Source organism: Hippocampus zosterae, chromosome 13 (genome assembly GCF_025434085.1).
Source record: "Hippocampus zosterae strain Florida chromosome 13, ASM2543408v3, whole genome shotgun sequence".
Classification (NCBI taxonomy): Eukaryota; Metazoa; Chordata; class Actinopteri; order Syngnathiformes; family Syngnathidae; genus Hippocampus; species Hippocampus zosterae.
In genome coordinates this window covers 3,130,408-3,148,729 of record NC_067463.1, presented here as the reverse complement: position 1 = coordinate 3,148,729, position 18,322 = coordinate 3,130,408, and the positions used below count along the sequence as shown (strand labels likewise).

The following is an 18,322-nucleotide window of genomic DNA, read 5'->3' as shown; positions in this document are numbered from 1 at the left end:
TTTATTCAAAGATTCATAAAGGTGTTGCCAACTCATGTCGATTCAGTATACAGTATTTGAAGTTGTCACGATTAGAGCACATGCCATTTCAGATCGGAATTTGTTTTCATTTACGTTATATGTGAACAATGAAAAATGTGCATGCCCAGAATGTATGCTTTTTCGCATGCTTGTTTGAATTTCCTGTTCAGAGTCCTAAGACCACATTTTCGCTCTTCTCCTTAAGAATTATCTACGTTTAGCCCTGCAAGATGTGGATACAGGCTGCACAGCCAAAACCTTACTCGTCCATTCATACACCACGACAGAAGAAGTCTGCTCACTTTGTGCTTCCAAATTCAAGCTTTCAGAGCCTGAGTGCTACGCTCTCTTTCTGGTCACCGAAGACACCTGCCAGCAACTGGCGCCCGACACGCACCCTCAGCAAATCAAAGCTGAGCTTCACAGCCGACCCCGTGCAAAGACCTTCAATTTTGTCTACAGAAAGGTGCCTCATCTAAACCTTTGTATACCGGCCTCCATTATTGATATTCGAGTTGAACAATGAGGGAATATTTCCCCAAATGGCCGTTACTTATATGCAACCAGTCACTGATATTCAACGAGCGTTCTCGTACTTAAACAAGATTGACTGATGATGCGTTTTAATGGTTCTGCCATGTGGGACGTTGGACTTCGGGAATGTGGTATGAGTCATAATGGGCCCTTAAACATGTATTATGACAACATATGACAACATTTTGTTCATGGCCTCATGTTAGCAAAGATACTGTACGTGGAAGGGGAAATTTGGGGGTTTGAGATTCCGAAGAAAGTTGTTTTTTGTTTGATTGTAAATATTTAGATATGCAGGCTGTCAGAAAAAGCAGCGATGACATATGATAAAAGCCTTTTATGTATTTAACTTATCCATTATCTGCTGTAATTCCATTCTGCCTTCAAAAGGAAATCGAAATAGTGTCTGCTACTGCAAGCATTCGGATCACCAAGTGATGACCTGTCTTCAATGAACATGAACTATGTAAAACCACATCAGATATTGTTACTATTAATGTTTCACTCCTGTTTCTTAGCGATTGCTGGTCAATTGTGACTTGTATGCAATATCACACGTTTTAAAGTCAAATGATCCTTTTTATATATTATTATCTCCATGGTAGCGAAGATTGGTGCTGCCGTGGACTTGATACAGGACTTTCTTTTATTATTTTTAATTTTTTTTCTTATTCGATGCATTTGTGTACTGCCATAAAGTTTGCTCCAAACAAAAGAATATGACAAGATGTCACAATACATTTCAACATGACAAAACATTTATGCAGTGCTGTTGTCAGCACAGTGGTCACAGGGGTAAAATAAAATCTCATGGAATGCGAGGAAAGGTCACTGCAAAGAAGTACCGTATTTTCCGCACTATAAAGCACACCTAAAAACATTCAATTTTCTCAAAAGCCGACAGTGCACCTCATAATCTGATATGCCTTACATATGGATCAATATTCCGAATTTTTAAATCAAGCTGTATTATCTTCCCCTTAGCGTGGCTCCATCTTGTGGATGCATAACGCAACTGCAGGCACTACAGTTGCTTCTATGCACCTTATAATCCGGTGCGCCCTATATATATGAAAATCGGCCCTCAATTGAAGGTGTGCCGTATACTCCGAAGCGCCTTATAGTGCGAAAAATACGGTATTTTGCAGTAGTAAGCATCGCAATGAGACGCCAATTGTTCTCAAAAGTGGATTGTAAAAATATCACGTCATGAGTAAATGTAAATATTACACTTATATGAAATTTAATATTTTTGAGGTTTACTTCACCTCTTACCTAAAGTCAGCTGTGATACAATATGAGTGGCAGAAGAAATTAGATGCATAAGTAATGGGGCATTGTGTAAATGAAAGTTGGTCTTTGAGTTTTTCCAAGTTTTGGTGATTCAAACTCGCACTGATCCTTTTACACCAGTTAAAATTATGTCATAATATAGACATGGCCGTCAGCATTAATGCAGTAAGTACACCGTTTGGCAGCAGTGAGAGTACATGGTCAATGTGTACCCACCCGTACACTCAGCACATTGGCTTGAGTCAGCCATAACGTGCAATGTGTTTTACCCTCACGGTGCACTGGACTTAACTATAGCCTCTAGCATGTGCAAGAGGAATGGCGCTTGCATATGTGACAAGTGGATGGGTGTAGCTGAACAGCCAAAGTGCACAGCTGTGTCTTTTCCACCATAAACACACGGGATATTATGCCCCTTTGTCACTAACCAGTCATTTCCCCCCCTCATTTTAGTTAATGGCTCCTTTGTTGAGTGTTTTCCCATTGCCTGCCAGTCAGTATCAAGGTGGCTGTTTTTCAAATAAAGCTTTGTTTTCTTCAGATGTGTCCAACCTGCTTCTGACAGTATTTTGTCATGTCCATGCTCAAGCCAAGCTTCAAGTATTCATGGTTGAATATTTAATATTCAATATTTAATAAGGTTTAAAAAAGAACCTCATTTGAACTTTTTCGTTACAACATATAAGTGTACATCTTCGGTCCACTGTCTCCTGGTCATCCAGTCACTAGATCATAAAACAGCAAGATCTCACTACAGCGGATAATCCTTGCCTTTCACGTGAACTAGAGATCTTCAGTCATGTTTTGTGTAAAACCTGAACACAAGAATATGTGCCTCTTGATGATGTCCTGTGTGTTCCTATTTCCATATCTAGTCAAGTCAACAGTATTTATAGAACACTTTCAAACAGCCATCGCTGCATACAAAGTGCTGTACATGGAGCAGTTTAACATGCACAATTAACAGTAAAACAAATCGGTAATGTTTTATGTTCAATAAACAAACCAAACCAAACCAGATGCTCCCTTTAGAATCAATTCTCTTGATACTCGGAGAAATCTGTACAGCCTGCCTCTCTGGACTGTGCCCGACAACTGGGCGAGGGAAGAAGATCCAAGTATTTTATTGTCCATAGATGGCTCAGTGCCATGCTTTGTGTGGTCTTTGAGCAAGGACCTATTTTCCCTGAACCTACCAGGGGCCTAAATCCCTCGACAACTTAGCTCCTAGGATCCTTGGAACACAAAAACTACTCAACCACGGTAAGGCAATAGCTGAAGGAAGAGCCATCATATGATTTAATTTGTTTCCAAGAAGCGCTGATGAATGGTACTTTTAAATTCTTGCACCTGAAATCCGTTTGGTAATGTGGGATTCATCATTTGGTCGTAATAAAGCCTCAAGTCTTATTTGGCACACATGAACAACACAATCAAGTAAACGATTGCAACACGCAAAAACAAACCGAGATAGATGGTCTTTATTTAAGAGAGGAAAGGTTTTCCAGTACAAACCCGATTCCAAGACATTTTGTTAAACATAAATAAAAACTGAATAAAATGGTTTGCAAATCATGTTCAACCAATATTCAAATGAATACCACTTCAAAGATGTATTTAATGTTCAGGCTGATAAACGTTACTGTTTTTAGTAAACAATCATTAACTGAAAATTTTATGTCTGCAACATGTTACAAAACAGCTGGAACGGGGTCACTGTGGTCCATCACCTTTTCTTTTAACATCATTCAATCAACATTTGGGACCTGAGAACTCTAATTGTTGAAGCTTTTGGAAGTGGAATTCTTTCCCATTCTTGCTATTTGTACAGCTCCAGCTGTTTCATAATGCGCCACATGTGTTCAATGGGAGACAGTTCGGAAGTGCAGGCAGGGCATTCTCGTACCCACCCTCTTTTACTATGAAGCCACGCTGTTGGAACATGCAGAATGTTGTCTTGATGAAATGAGCAGCTGTGTCCATGAAAAAGACTTTGCTTAGATGAATTTTTCTCCAAAATGTGTATGTACCTTTCAGCATGAATGGTGCCTTCACAGAGGCATGTGGTGTAAGTTGCCCCATACCATTACAGATATTGGCTTTTGCACTCTGCGCCCCTAGCAGTCCGGTTGGTTCTTTTCCTCTTTGGCCTGAAGGACACGATGTACACAGTTTTGAAATACAGACACGTCAAACCACAGAACACTTTGCAGTAGTCCATTTTAGAAGAGCTTGAGCCAAACTATTTACTGACAATGGTTTTCTGAAATAATTCCTGAGCCCATGTGGTGATATCCTTTCACGTTGATGTCGTTTTATTGATGCAGTTCCTGCCTGTGGGATCAAAGGTCACGGGCATTCAATATAGGTTGTCGGCCTTGCCGCTGAGACGGAGTGATTGATTTCTCTACATTCTCCTAATCTTTTAATATTATTTGTTGATGTTATTTTAATGATTGATGATGAAATCCCTCATATACTTGATATTTTAAATTGAGGAAGATTGTCCTTAAACTCTTCAACAATTTTTTCACACAGTTGTTGACGGCTCATTTTTGCTTGTGATTGACTGAGCAATTCGGGAAGCTCCACCAAATATGGCGCCCACCTGTTCCAGTGAGCCCGATCACAAGTGGGATCTTTCAAACAGGTGTTTGATGAGCATTCCTCAACTGTCTCCATCTTTTTGGGCACCCGTAGCAACTTTTTTGGAATGTGTTGCTGCCAGAGAATTCGAAGTTAATGATTACCATATTTTCACGACTATAAGGCGCCATTAAAAGTCAAACATTTTCTCCAAAATGGACAGGACGCCTCATAATGAGCCACATGACGACAAGAGTGACTCTGACAACGAGAGGGAACCCGGCGGCTTGGATGGATTACCGATACTTGCACAATTGTTCAATTCGGACACAGAAGATGACGCCTTTGATGGCTTTCTGAGTAATGATTGAGCAAAAAACGTGAGTACCTTGTAAATAAAATACAACCGAACTCAGTTCTGCTTTCGTTGCCTTTTTAAAAACGTGTTTTAGCTTTGAGCTTCAGTGTATGCTTCAAGCGAACGTGTTAGCGAACGTGTTAGCATGCATGCATGCCGTATATTTAAGCGTATGTTTTACCACTGTAAAACTGCGCCCATTAGTACAGTGCGTCCTGTGTATGTGTAAAATACAGAAATGTCACCCATTAATGAGACTGCGCCCAACCGTACGGTGCGTCGAATAGTCGTGAAAATACGGTAGTTGATAACAAAACAGTTTATCACTTTGAACATTAAATATCTCAGGGATGGCAATTTTCCGCGGATATGCGGAAATCCGACGTTTTATTTCTTAAATTGATCATTTTTGTGAATCGTCTAAATCCGTTGACAATATTTTATCGGGGGTCCTTATCGTCGAGTTTTCACGAGCTCTCCCGATCAGTCTTTCCATCTTCTGATTGTAAACAGCCCTGCGATTGGACGTGTATGATGTCTTAATTGTTGTGATTGATCGCCCCGTCCATGCCACACCCCTTTCCAATTTTTTCATCACGAGCCATTGCCATCCCTGATATCTTGTCTTTGTAGTATATTCAATCCAATATAGATTGAATAGAATTTGCAATTCATTCTGTTTTTATGTTTAACACAACTTGCCAACATCATTGGAATTGGGTTTGTATTTTCATGACATTGCAGTCGGTATAAATTGAACATTATTTCTTTTGTGAGAATACATGTACATCATTTTAAAAAATCAAAAGACAAAACACGATTAAGGCCCAGGGATGCTTTATAGCCAGTAACAAAATAATCAATGGGCGAAAGAAAATATCTAGTTGGAAAGAAAATTCAAAATCTACAACAGTTAAGGAACTTCATGATTTTTGGGGGGGAATGGGGGGGTGGGGAATCCCAAATTTGTAGAAAATGTTCCACAAAAGCAAGGCACCTGCATATGTACAGCACATTTTGTCTTGATGTCAGAGCTGGCATTTTACATTTAGCAGTCACATTTTACATACATTTGTCATATTAATTAGCTTTTTTTTCTCACAAAACACGTCGGATATAGAAGCCAAGGCCCAAATTTAAAAAATATGAGCAGAAATCAACATCAATACTTAACAAAATGACCCGAGTTTTCGCCCTTCCTAACACACACACACACACACACGCACACATTCTGGTTTTCGAGATGGTCTTCAATAAGGTAGCTTTTCATGCAATCATGTCCTATACTTTAGAGAAAAGAATCTCTTGGCATTCAAAAATGGACCCACTTCTGTTTCATGCAAGAGGAAGAGGAGATTTACAAGTCCAATTAATGCAATAATTCAATATTAAACATTTTTATGGCACATGTTACCATTGGACGTTATGTCAAGAATATAAAGTTAAACAACAGCACAATTCACTTTTTCTTGTCATGGATGGGGGTGGGGCATCGCGTATTGTGTAGCAGCAGGGTGAATTTGGAAGTGGACTGATTCCACTTGTCTTAACGTAATGGCTATAAATAGCTGGGTGTGCCGCAGGTGCTGCCAGTTCGTGATGAGTTGGGTAGCGCCATGCACTTGCTAGTAGTTACTCAGCCAAAAAATGCTAACGTAACAATTTATTTCTGAATGAGCTGAAATGGCCTTTTGGGGCTAATCAGTGCACGTTGTATGTTTGTGCAGGCACATTTTCATTGTATTCTTTTCATTTTATATTTTGTATTACATGTAAATTGTACGCCGGTTTATTTGCATTACAGCCGAGTGCGCCGATAAGGCCTTGTGGAGCTGACCTACACGTGTTGTGTGTTTATGATGGTGGAAGTAAGCTAAGTGAGTCAAATAGTCACGTCTCTTTGAGCTCCACCACCAACAAAAAGGGTTACAATTGCGATGGGAATATGATTTTATATACAGTATATGAGAGAGAGAGAGAGAGAGAACTTGGCCACAGTCAGAGTCCAGACTTACATTTTTGGAATGTACTGTAAACATTCTTGCCCATCTCTTTAACACTCAATGAATACTTCAACCAAATATCTTCAAAGTCTCAAGTTTAGAATGACAAGTGGCTACTTCATGCAATGAAACATTAAAACAGTATTGGTAAGATTCATAACCAGTATGAAAATATTGTGATTGTTATAAACTTAGATCAACAAAATAAAAAAAGGACACCACTTTATTCCACGTTCACACAAAAAAATGACAAAAAGCTATCCTTCTATTGCGTGAGATTTCCATGCCCTCTGAACACGCACTATTTTAATCGAACACGCTGCATTTTCAGTAATTCAGTGCTGCTAGCAGTGGGTGAGGATGAATGAGCAGCGACCAGGCTATGGTTGGACCCGCGGAATGCCCCTTTTGCCACAGACTCTGTTCTCAAGAGTTCTGAGGAATATGAGGGAGTCTCGACTGTCCCATGTGACAGGAAATCAAATCCCTGCATGTCCACTTCCCTGTCATTGATAAAAAGGTCACCTTCCCCCCAACATTTGTCAGTTGCCCCTGCACCTCGGTCTTGGCAGCTTCTTTGGAAGTCAGTGGAAGAGTTTCGACTGAATCCTGGTGATGAAATGTTGCAGCGGGTGCCTTGCATTTTGCCTTGGGCTGTCTGCATCAAGTCCTGCACTGAGAAAGACTTTCCCAGACTGCGATCTACCTGGCTAGGACCTGAGCAGCAGCTTATGGTTGGTGGAACCAGGGGTTCCAGCTCAAGACTCATATGTCTCCTCCATGAACCCTCCTCCTTGGCATTTAGTCTGCCCTTGTTGGTGGCGTTACCCCGTTGATGCTTTCCCAGTGTGCTGGGCCTCAAATCTGGACCGACTTCCTCCCCGATGCTGCCGTCTTTGATTTGTAATTCTAGACTTTCACAGAAATCTTCACTTTCAGGTGAATTTTCATTGGAGGTTGATCTCATCAAGTTGCTAAGACCTACATTTCTGTTTGGAGGAGGTGGTGGTGGGAGCCTTGCCAGAAGACAAAATCTCTCATCTGCTGCTCCTCCACCCCCAACGCTGCAGATACTGTTTGGTGTGAGGATGGGAGGAGAGGTCCCTAATGTTTCATCGTTGCCACTTTCAGGTGTAGTAGACTGATCTTGTGTGTGATGTTGGGGTTGACGATGGTGGTGGTGGGGAAGATGGTGGTGATGCAGCACTGATGACGGGCTGAAAGATGAGGAAGCAGGGCCTGAGGGAGTTGTAGCGCTGGAGGTATGAAGGTCGAGATCATTCGGGGGCGCCAGGATGAGATGGAGTCCACCCTGGGACAGGTGGGGATTGGTTGAGGAGCGTGTGACGCAGCCGCCAGGGTGAGGCACTGTGCCACTGCTCACCTGGCTGGGGAAGGACAGATCCTTGCTGAAGACAGAGGACTGGTAGTCAGAAGTCTGTTCCAGCTCAAACAGTGGCAAAGATGAAAGCGTGAGAGCTGTGGATGAGCCCTTCCGCAGAACCTGCCGATAGATGTCAAGCAATGAGTCGAGCTTTGACTCGATTGACTGGACCTGTGATGCGAGAAAATAGTAAAAAAAACAGCAACAAGAATTTTAAATCCTCTGAGGTTTTTATGCAATTATATACAGTTGAATTAGGTTGGCATTGTGTCAGAAATCCATCTGTATTTACAATTGTCTGATTACATTCACACTCTTGTTAAATATTCATCACGTATCTACATTGTTGCCTTGTATGCGGTCCACAAGATGCAGGAAATATAACATAGGAGTCAATCCGTACAAGGTTAGAAATCTTAGGTGTTGGTTGTACAATAGTGCGGAACTATCAACTAAAACACAGGTGACAAAGTCAATGCCCGCCACGTGATTTTATGTGGCCTGTGGGAGCAAATCATGTGTGTCAACTTTCATGATCCTTGTTGAAATCTGTATCGAAATGTCAAATTGTCTTGGGTAATAAATAACGTTGAGATTTTGCATCGGCCCTCTGAGGGAAGCCGGAACTCTGAAGTGGCCAGGAACAAAAAATGAGTTTGACACCCCTGAACTAAAGGATGGCACAATTTCAACTTAACAATGAGCTGACTGAGCCTCCAAAATTCATCAAATTGCGTGATAGCCTTAAGGCCTTTTCGCGTATGAAACAATGGCCGCATTGCATCACCTTGCCGACACATTGTGTCGTGCAGCCTTGTCTGTGTTCTCTCTCCAACACATGTTGCACAAACGATATAAATTGTTGCTGCACGTAGAATGCCGCACACATCTCTCCTGATTGATCCGTTTAGTCACGTGCTGTGATGACATTGTACTCAGCTTTCCCTGCCTCGGTTCCTAAATACACAAGGTCTCTGCCGCACCACGCAGCTTGTTGGTGCTGCTGCGAAGCAAGCTAAATGGGGGCGACGTAGGTGCCATGTGTGTTTGTACAGAAGCCTATACACGCAGATACTGCCTACGGCGCCGCCTCCTTGATCGATTGCGTAATACAAATAGATGCATTATCTAGTCATCTCGGTCCCTTTGCTCTAGCAGGCAATGTTACATCGTCTCCATTATTGTAGCTTTGTTCCTTGTTCCGCAAAGTAAAAATGGTGACCGGAAATGGACATAAAACGCAGCGGAAAGTTTTTCAAAACAACGCATGCGGGTTGCATGTGAGTACAAAGATAGATTGCGTACGGCATTGCCGCAGCGTCGTCCGTGCGTCTAAAGAGAAGCCCACCCATCCATCCATTTTCAACACCGCTTAACCTTACAAGGGCTGCTGGAGCCTATCCCAGATGACTTCAGGTGGAAGGTGGACTACACCCTGAACTGGTCGCAAGTCAGTTACAGGTGGGAACCAATCCCACGCTACCCGCACACAAGTCAGGCGAACGTACCACTACACCAGGCATGTCCAGCTCCGGGCATGGAGGGCCACTGTCCTGCCTGTTTTCCAGCTCTCCCGGCTGCAACACACCTGATTCAGATGATCAGCTCATCAGCCAGCTCTGAAGCATCATTAGAACTTTGAATCAGGTGTGTTGCTCTTGGGAGAGCTGGAAAACAGGGAGGTCAGCGGCCCTTGAGGACCGACTTTGGACACCCCTGCACTACACCATCGGTGACGGCACGATAAAGAATCCTTCACTCTTAAAAGCTATGTTTCTTTTGATGGAACGTCAAAACCCCAAAGTTGGGCTGTACTCCGCATTTGCATATTGGTATTATTTGAATGTATAGGACATTTGAATACAGTTGTACATTCACATCAAACGCTATATATATAAAATTTATAAAAGGCTTCTGATGAACCTGACACATTATTTATGATCAGAGGTGGGTATTTTGCAAAATGTTGTCTGTTCGTCATTCGTCGGCAGACTGGGAACCTGTCCATCATCATCGGTCAGTTTTTTTCAAGCCGGACCAAACTTGTCTGCCGGTCTGTCAGTTAGTCAGTTAATCAGTTCGTCCGTCACCCTCCACGAAGAAACCTACGAGACATGCGGTGGTTCTGTCAATCGTCAGCAAAACAGGCGTCTGTCGGTGACGGCCAGAGATTTCCATCGGTCCTCGAACCGGTTCGTGACAATTACACTGATAAAACTCCAGTGCCCAGTCCATCATTTTCAAAGTTTCCCATCATTTGTCAATTGTCAGCAAAATTGGATCAGTCAACGGACCTTTCGTTAGTCCTGACAAAATGCCCACCTGTGTTTATCATTACATTTACAATCAATTAAAGCGTAATAAAAAGATGAAAACAAGTACCTGGCGCTCCACTTTACAAACGCGCCCCAACATGCTCATGTCCTCCAGTAAATCTCCATCAGACAGCAACTTTTCACGAATCTTCTTATCCAGGGGAATCTGTCCCTTCCCAAGGATTTGGTCCACCCTAAATATCACAATGGCACACCACAACACATTTATCATTGTAATACATTGTAGTGGACTCATATATATATATATATATATATATATATATATATATATATTCATTCATTCATTCATCTTCCGAGCCGCTTGATCCTCACTAGGGTCGCGGGGGGTGCTGGAGCCTATCCCAGCTGTCTTCGGGCAGTAGGCGGGGGACACCCTGAATCGGTTGCCAGCCAATCGCAGGGCAATATATATATATATATATATATATATATATATATATATATATGGCCATGTTTTCATGGAGACGGGCCCTGAGCGAAGTCTGCACTGAAGAACACTTTTGTAGCCTACATTGCCCCACCCTTCTCCCCACAAGGCATGGTCTGTGTGTGTGTGTGCGTGTTTGTGTATGTACGTGTTTATCTGAATTTGCGGTATCTGATCATTTGACCAGTTGGTGGCTTATTTTGTTGATGTATGAATACAACAAAACAAAACAATCAAATCAAAAGCACCACAACTTGATTCATCCCAAGCGCTAAAAGAAAGCTCATCAAGACGGGGTATGACTACAGGATGGGAATTTCATCCGCTGAACAGTAGACAGATGGAAGCAAAGAGTAATGCATTTGGATGTGAGAGCAAAGGCTGCGCTCAATTCTTTATATATTTTGCGTGAATCTTTCTGAGCATGCGTTGTATCGTGAATGAACAGAATGGAAAAGAAACGAAAAACCCATTTGATGTGTTTGGGCACTCTGACCCTTGGGTGGAGTTCTTTCTGCCCTGGCTGTAATAGAGAGGCAGGAAGGGGGAGGAAAAAGTCTTGGCACGGCTGCTTTGGGGCTGTGGGCCTACAATCATGTCCAGTCTGTGAGGAAGCAAAATGAACACACATACACAAACGCACGTGCATGAAGTGCAGATGCAGATGCAAGCATGCGTACGCATACAAATACTCACATATAGATATAGATATGTATATACAGTTGTGCTCATGTGATGAATACACCGGCAGAAATTGTGAAACTGCCTTTTTTTTTTGACTGATGACTCAGTGGGGATCATCTCATTTTCTTGTTGCTGCTGTTTTCCTCAATAATTGTGTAATTTGGAAATGCCATAATAGTTTTAGAAGATCTTTAAAAATGAAATAAATATATTTTGCTTGATCACTTTTTTTTGAACGGTATTTTGAAGTTACAAATTCTGCCTGGGTATGTCAACTAATTAGCACAAGTGTACACTAGCCAGCCTCAACGTTTGACCTTTTGCACAAATAATGATATCCAATACAAGAGTTCAAATATTCTGCCTTTGCCATATAATAATGGTCGATTTTGATCAACCTCCAGAGATTTATTTTCCTCTTTATTTGATTTGCAGTGCTGTAGAACTTCTCTACCTCATACTGAGAGCTGTTCTCACTATTTTTGACACTTTCAGGTAGCTGAGGCAACCAAAACATCAGGAGCAGCTTTCAAACTCTGCACACGATCTATGCCACTGCAAACTATAAGTAGAAAAATGAAAATTTCAAATGACTCCCTTTGAAATCAAAACCGAATATGATTAACTTTGCATTCGCGAAGCATGTATACAGTTTTTGCATTGGATATCGTTACACTGGCTGTCATAATGTTGTGGCTGTCCAATGTATATATCTTTTTAAATGGAATAGAGAAATAAATATTTGGCCAATCATGCAGAATTGACTGAACATGGAATATATTGACGGTCCTACCGAGTTTGTAGGCTCTTAATGCGGCACAACATGTCCAAATGCCCTGCAGAGTACTGCTCAATCACATCCTTCACATCATAAGGACGCAGGGTCTCCTTAAACTTCTTCTTTGCAACATGGAACTTCATTATTCTGAGGGAAGAGGAGGTGTCTCACGGTCAACCACAAGAGAGAGTTCTGATTTTGTCAAAATTAAACTGAAGGGTTTTTAGGATCGATCAGCGATCAGGGAAAAACATTTCAATTTTATTTTTTTTTACATTTTAGTTCTATAGGCAACTGGAACCTCCGCATCTCAGCTGAACGCTACTTTAAACAAAGGACACAAAACTGAATGAAGAAAGCAACAAACATCATCAGGCTTGCGATCAGTCAGAATTACTGTTGTAATATTGAGGATTTTTTTCGGAATATTCAGAGAGTACCATTTAACTTATTATTTTAAGATTTTAAAAATTTAACTGGAGCAATCGGCCACGACCAAGATTTATTTGTATGAAGAAAGCTACAAAGAAACTTGGACCAGTTCATTAAACAACATGATTTTTGGGGGGGGGGGGGGGGCGAGGGTGGATATTGATATATTTTGCTTACCTAATTGCTCTAATGGCAGACTTGACTGAAGGCAGCAAGTCCTCCACTGAGATCTCACAGTGACAGCCTTTCTCATCAAAACCATCGTCTGCTGCCATGTTAGAGTCTGCTGTTTTGGAAAGGGGGCAAAGAAAAAGACAAACATTTACATGTTCATTTGATTCATCAATATCCATCCATCCATTTTCTCCCACTTATCCATGGTCAGCTCGCTGGGGCAACAGCTTTTGCAGGGAAGCCCAGACTTCCCTCTCCCCAGTAACTTCTTCTAGCACTTCCCAAGGGATCCCAAGGTGTTCCTAGGCCAGCTGAGAGACATAGTCTGTCCTGCGTGTCCCGGGGTCGTCCTGCCGGTGGGATATGCCCGGAATAGGGAGGTGTCCAGTTGGCATCCTAATCAGATGAGCAAGCCACCTCATCTGGCTCCTCTCAATGTGGAGAAGAGGATCAACTGTGATCCCTTCCCAGATGACCGAGCTTCTCAATTTATCTCTCAGGGAGAGCCCGGACCCCTGCGGAGCAACCTCATTTCATCTGCTTGTATCCGGGATCTTGTTCTTTCGGTCATGGCCGAAAGAAACTTTGCATCAGAACAAAAGCTGCACTGATCCGCCTGTCGATCTCCCACTCCATCCTAACCGTCACTCGTGAAGACCCCAAGACACTTCAACTCCTCCACTTGGGGTAAGATGTCATGCCTGACACCCTCCAAGGTTTTACTGTCATTGCCCACCTGAGCATTGAAGTTCCCGAGCTGAACGATGGAGTCCCCAAGGAGAGTACTCTCCAGCACACTCACCAAGAACTCCAAAAAGAGTGAGTACTCTGTGCTTGTGCACAGGCACAAACAACAGTCGGCGGCGGGAGGCTTCCCTCCCGTCCACCGGTGTGAACCCCAATGTGCAGGCACTGAGCTGGTGGGCAATGAGTATGCCCACACCTGCTCTGCGCCTCTCGCCGTGGGCAACTCCAGAGTGGAAGAGAGCCCAACCCCTCGAGAGAGAACTGGTACCAAAACCCAGGCTGTGTGTGGAGGAAAGTCCAGTCGGAACTTGTCTGACTCGCACACGAGCTCAGGCTCCTTCCCTGCAAGAGAGGTGACATTCCATGTCGCTTCTACGGCCAATAAAACTAATTTGTGCATACATTAGCCCCTTCGGACTAATTGTAGTTGGTTTTCACATTATTAGATGGGCTATTATCTATGTTAAAACGTCCATTAGATGCTTAATTTTTTTCCCACGACAAACAATGCCCAACGCAGCTATAGTTACATATTTTTCTCAGACTGTCACACAAGATAAATTCACAGATGAGTTTAGGGTCGCACGGCTGAGATGGCTCTATGTATTGCACATGAACTCTTGGCTCAAATGAAACTAAATGTAATGTACACAGCCGCATGCCCCGCTCCTGTGTTGTTGTTTTTTTCATCCTTGAGGTTCTCTCTCTCTCTCTCTCTCTCTCTCTCTCTCTCTCTCTCTCTCTCTCTCTCTCTCTCTTCTGGCTCCTTCCACAGCTGTAAAATATATTTTTCTAACTGCAAATGAGTATTCAATATGAGGGCGCATAAATACGGTCCATTTAAAATTAACCCTGAAAGATCATGCATGATATCAATTGAAAAAAATCACAACAAAGGACATATTTACTATAATTACACTGGTTCACAGGTTGAAAATGTTTGTCCTCACTGTTTTGAAAACAAGAGACATTAGAGTTTAATGTCTCCTCTTGGTCTAATGATTAGACCAAAGTGCTGGATTGGCCCATTGAAGCAAAATCTGAAGCTCCTGCAATGGTTTTTCCACACAAACACATTGTTTGAACCTTTGAGTGAAAATATGTCAAGAATGTGATGTGTATAAGAACAGTGGCAGCAATAGTCACTCACCATCAGTGGTGGATCGCGACTGGCTTTTAAGGCGCAGTGATGGTCTGAAGCGCGTGCGATCATTGAAACTCCAGCTCTTCTGTACCTTGGCAGGGCTAATGCCTTCGGTACCAGCCTCTGCCACTGGAGAACGACGGTCATTCACTGAGGATGTCTGCCTGTTCTTGATGCTCTGACCTCTTGGGCTAGCCATCCTCACCCGCTCCTTGAAGCTGAGTTTCTGGCTGCAAAATGAAAAAAAAAACAAAGAATGACTGGTGAAACAGAGCAGCACAAGTCTGAAAACAACGATACAAAAAGTTCTATTAACTGTTTTAGGGAAAATATTTAAAAAGATAATGTCAGTGCTTGTTTGATCCATTGTTGTACATCGTCATTCATAATCAGTGACAAGGTAATAATGTTTAGGTGAAGAGCTACAATGGCAAAGACCAGCATGCACCACTGAAACATGGATGCGTGTGTGTGTGGGCATGTGTAAATACACAAAAGACCATAAATCTTCCTAAATCTGTTCGTGCCCACTGACAGATTTTTCGGATTTGATGCTTTTTGATAAGACAGCATGATTATTGCACAGATGTGCCTTAGGCTGACCACAACAAAAGACCCCACTGAAATATGTTGTAGATGATGAAAAAAAGCTGGGACAAGGGGCACAAAAAACAAAACACTGATTTGGAAAATTACCCAATTTTTTGGGGGGTGGGGGAGGACAAGTCAGTGTCACGATAGGGTGTCAATGGAGTAAAAGGGAAAAGCCAAAACAAGTCCACACGATGCAGGTGGAGGTTTTTTGTTTTTTTTTCCCAGGAGTAACTCAGTTTCGGTTTGGGAAATGGCTTTCCGCACTCCAAACAAATATGGAGGCAGGACATCCACTGCACTGTGCACTGTGCATGCTGTGATTGACTGGGTGGGTGCGTGTCAGCAGCTCTGAGCCCTGATAGAGCTAAACTGGATAGAATGTGCCTGAAAGACAATTTAAATCTTTCGGCTTTATGAGATCGTCAACATGTTCAAGTCTTTAAATAATTTTATATCGTCGTATCGTCCACCTCTATGTTTAAGGGAAAGGAACACAGTTGTCAACATCTCCCTGCCCCAGCTTTTTTTAAAACGTGTTGCAGGCATCAAAGTCAAAATGAGTCAATATTTGAAAAAAATTACAAATGTTTTATCTGTTTGAACATGAAATTGCTTGTCATTGCAGAATATTCAATTGAATATATAAGATATGCATATATGTTGAAAAGGACTATTATATTCTGTTTTTATTTACATTTTAGACAATGGTCCAACTTCATTGGAATTGGGAATTGTGTATTTAAATGTGAATTTTGGACACACAACTCAACATCACCATTTTTAGCATTTTGTGAGGTTTTTCCAAACTTTCAACCACAGCCTCTTTCAGTTGTGATTTTGGGAGTTATTTTATTTTCTTCTTTAACAAGAAAAAACCATCAGTATTTAAATCTGAAGATTATAATGGGCAATCTCAAAAGCTTCTACTTCTTGCCCTCAGTGAACTCCTTTGTTGTTTTGGCAGTTTATTTTGGATCATCAACTTGACGTATGATCATCTCCTAATCAATTTGGTTGCATGTAGTTAACCAGTGACAGTCCAATTTGATGCTGTTACCATTTGTTGCATCAATGAAGCTTGATGAAGAATATTCAATGCAATGGGACACACCTGGGCAACCCCCCCGCTCCCAGAAAAACCCCAACAACAACAAAAACATCGATCAATTTCTTGTTCCAATACTTTTGCTCAGTGGAAAATGGGTTGAGTCAAACAAAATATGTCGTTGTCTGATGTGTATGAGATTGAGAAGTAATTCCCTGATACATCCATCCATCCATCCATCCATCTTCTGAACCGCTTGATCCTCACTAGGGTCGCGGGGGGTGCTGGAGCCGATCCCAGCTGTCTCCGGGCAGTAGGCGGGGGACACCCTGAATCGGTTGCCAGCCAATCGCATGGCACACAGAGACGAACAACCATTCACGCTCACACTCACACCTAGGGACAATTTAGAGTGTTCAATCAGCCTGCCACGCATGTTTTTGGAATGTGGGAGGAAACCGGAGCACCCGGAGAAAACCCACGCAGACCCGGGGAGAACATGCAAACTCCACACAGGTAGGCCGGAGCTGGAATCGAACCTGGTACCTCTGCACTGTGAATCCAACGTGCTAACCACTGGACTACCGGGCCGCCCTTCCCTGATACATAAAAGTGAAATGTTCATCTCTTGCAGGAAAAAATAAATAAATCAGGCTTCACTTTAGGGGCATAGTGTAAGCAGGCCACAACAATTCCTCTCACAGTTTCAATCAACAATTCTGTAATAAACTGCTGTCCAGTGTATCGTCAAAGGAACCCGGGTGCCAACATTTTTATTTCGACTTTTTGCTGCCCAGAAGTTGTAATGCGAATGTGCACCCCTGTCACGTTGCGAGGTGGGGGTGGACCCCAACAAGCAGGCACTACTTGACTTGACTTGACCATAACTGAAGTGCCTGATCTCAAGAAATCCGATCTATCAGTGGCTCGAGAGGGCTGACCTGAAGGACAGCACAGAGGCACTCATCCTGGCTGCTCAGGAGCAGGCCCTGAGCACCAGAGCAATTGAGGCGCAGATATACCACACCAGACAAGACCCAAGGTGTAGGTTGTGCAAAGAGGCACCTGAGACGATCCAACACATAACTGCAGGGTGTAAGATGCTGGCAGCGAAAGCCTACATGGAACGCCATAACCAGGTGGCTGGCATAGTCTACCGAAGCATCTGTGCGGAGTATGGACTGGAAACCCCAAGGTCAAAATGGGAAACACCTCCGAAGGTGGTGGAGAATGACAGAGCGAAGATCCTGTGGGACTTCCAGATCCAGACTGACAAGATGGTAATGGCGAACCAACCAGATATCGTGATCATAGATAAAGGGCAGAGGAAAGCTGTTCTAGTGGATGTAGCGGTCCCAAGTGCTGGAAACATCAGGAAGAAGGAACACTAGAAACACGAGAAATTCCAAGGGCTCAGAGAGGAGCTGGAGAGAGCCTGGAAGGTAAAGGTGACAGTCGTGCCTGTGGTGGTCGGAGCACTCGGGGCAGTGACCCCCAAACTAGATGAGTGGTTGCAACAGATCCCGGGAACAACATCGGACATCTCAGTCCAGAAATGTGCAGTGCTGGGAACAGCAAGGATGCTGCGCACAACCCTCAAGATTCCTGGCTTCTGGTAGAGGACCCGAGCTGAATGAGGGACGGACACCACCCGAGGGCGGTATGAGACGAGGATTTTTTCATTTTTAAAAAAATATATAATCCGTTTATCCTCATGTTTGGCGTTCTGGAGCCTATCCTAGCTGTCTTTGCACAGTAGGTAGGGTACCACCTGAACTGGTT

At 42.8% G+C, this 18,322-nt stretch overlaps 2 protein-coding genes across 6 annotated transcripts in view; one reads left to right on the top strand and one right to left on the bottom strand.

The window, feature by feature from the left end:
• Positions 1 to 2,399, top strand: part of LOC127612984 (ras and Rab interactor 2-like) — a 53,212-nt gene extending 50,813 nt beyond the window's left edge. The window contains exon 13 of the mRNA XM_052083853.1: positions 227 to 2,399. The gene's annotated coding sequence lies outside the window, so the exon portion shown is untranslated. The remainder of the gene's footprint in view (positions 1 to 226) is intronic.
• Positions 2,400 to 3,316: 917 nt separating this feature from the next.
• LOC127612980 (potassium voltage-gated channel subfamily KQT member 5-like) overlaps positions 3,317 to 18,322 on the bottom strand; it is a 192,063-nt gene continuing 177,057 nt past the window's right edge. For 2 of the 5 annotated variants that reach the window (XM_052083850.1, XM_052083848.1), the window contains 5 exons: positions 14,908 to 15,131; positions 13,014 to 13,122; positions 12,420 to 12,551; positions 10,562 to 10,688; positions 3,317 to 8,350 (listed from right to left, as the gene is read on the bottom strand). In XM_052083850.1, the coding sequence (XP_051939810.1) occupies positions 7,097 to 8,350; positions 10,562 to 10,688; positions 12,420 to 12,551; positions 13,014 to 13,122; positions 14,908 to 15,131 (1,846 nt within the window). In that variant the 3' untranslated portion in view covers positions 3,317 to 7,096. Of the gene's footprint in view, positions 8,351 to 10,561; positions 10,689 to 11,438; positions 11,547 to 12,419; positions 12,552 to 13,013; positions 13,123 to 14,907; positions 15,132 to 18,322 lie in introns of all 5 variants that reach the window. The other 3 variants (XM_052083846.1, XM_052083847.1, XM_052083849.1) reach the window with 3 other exon arrangements.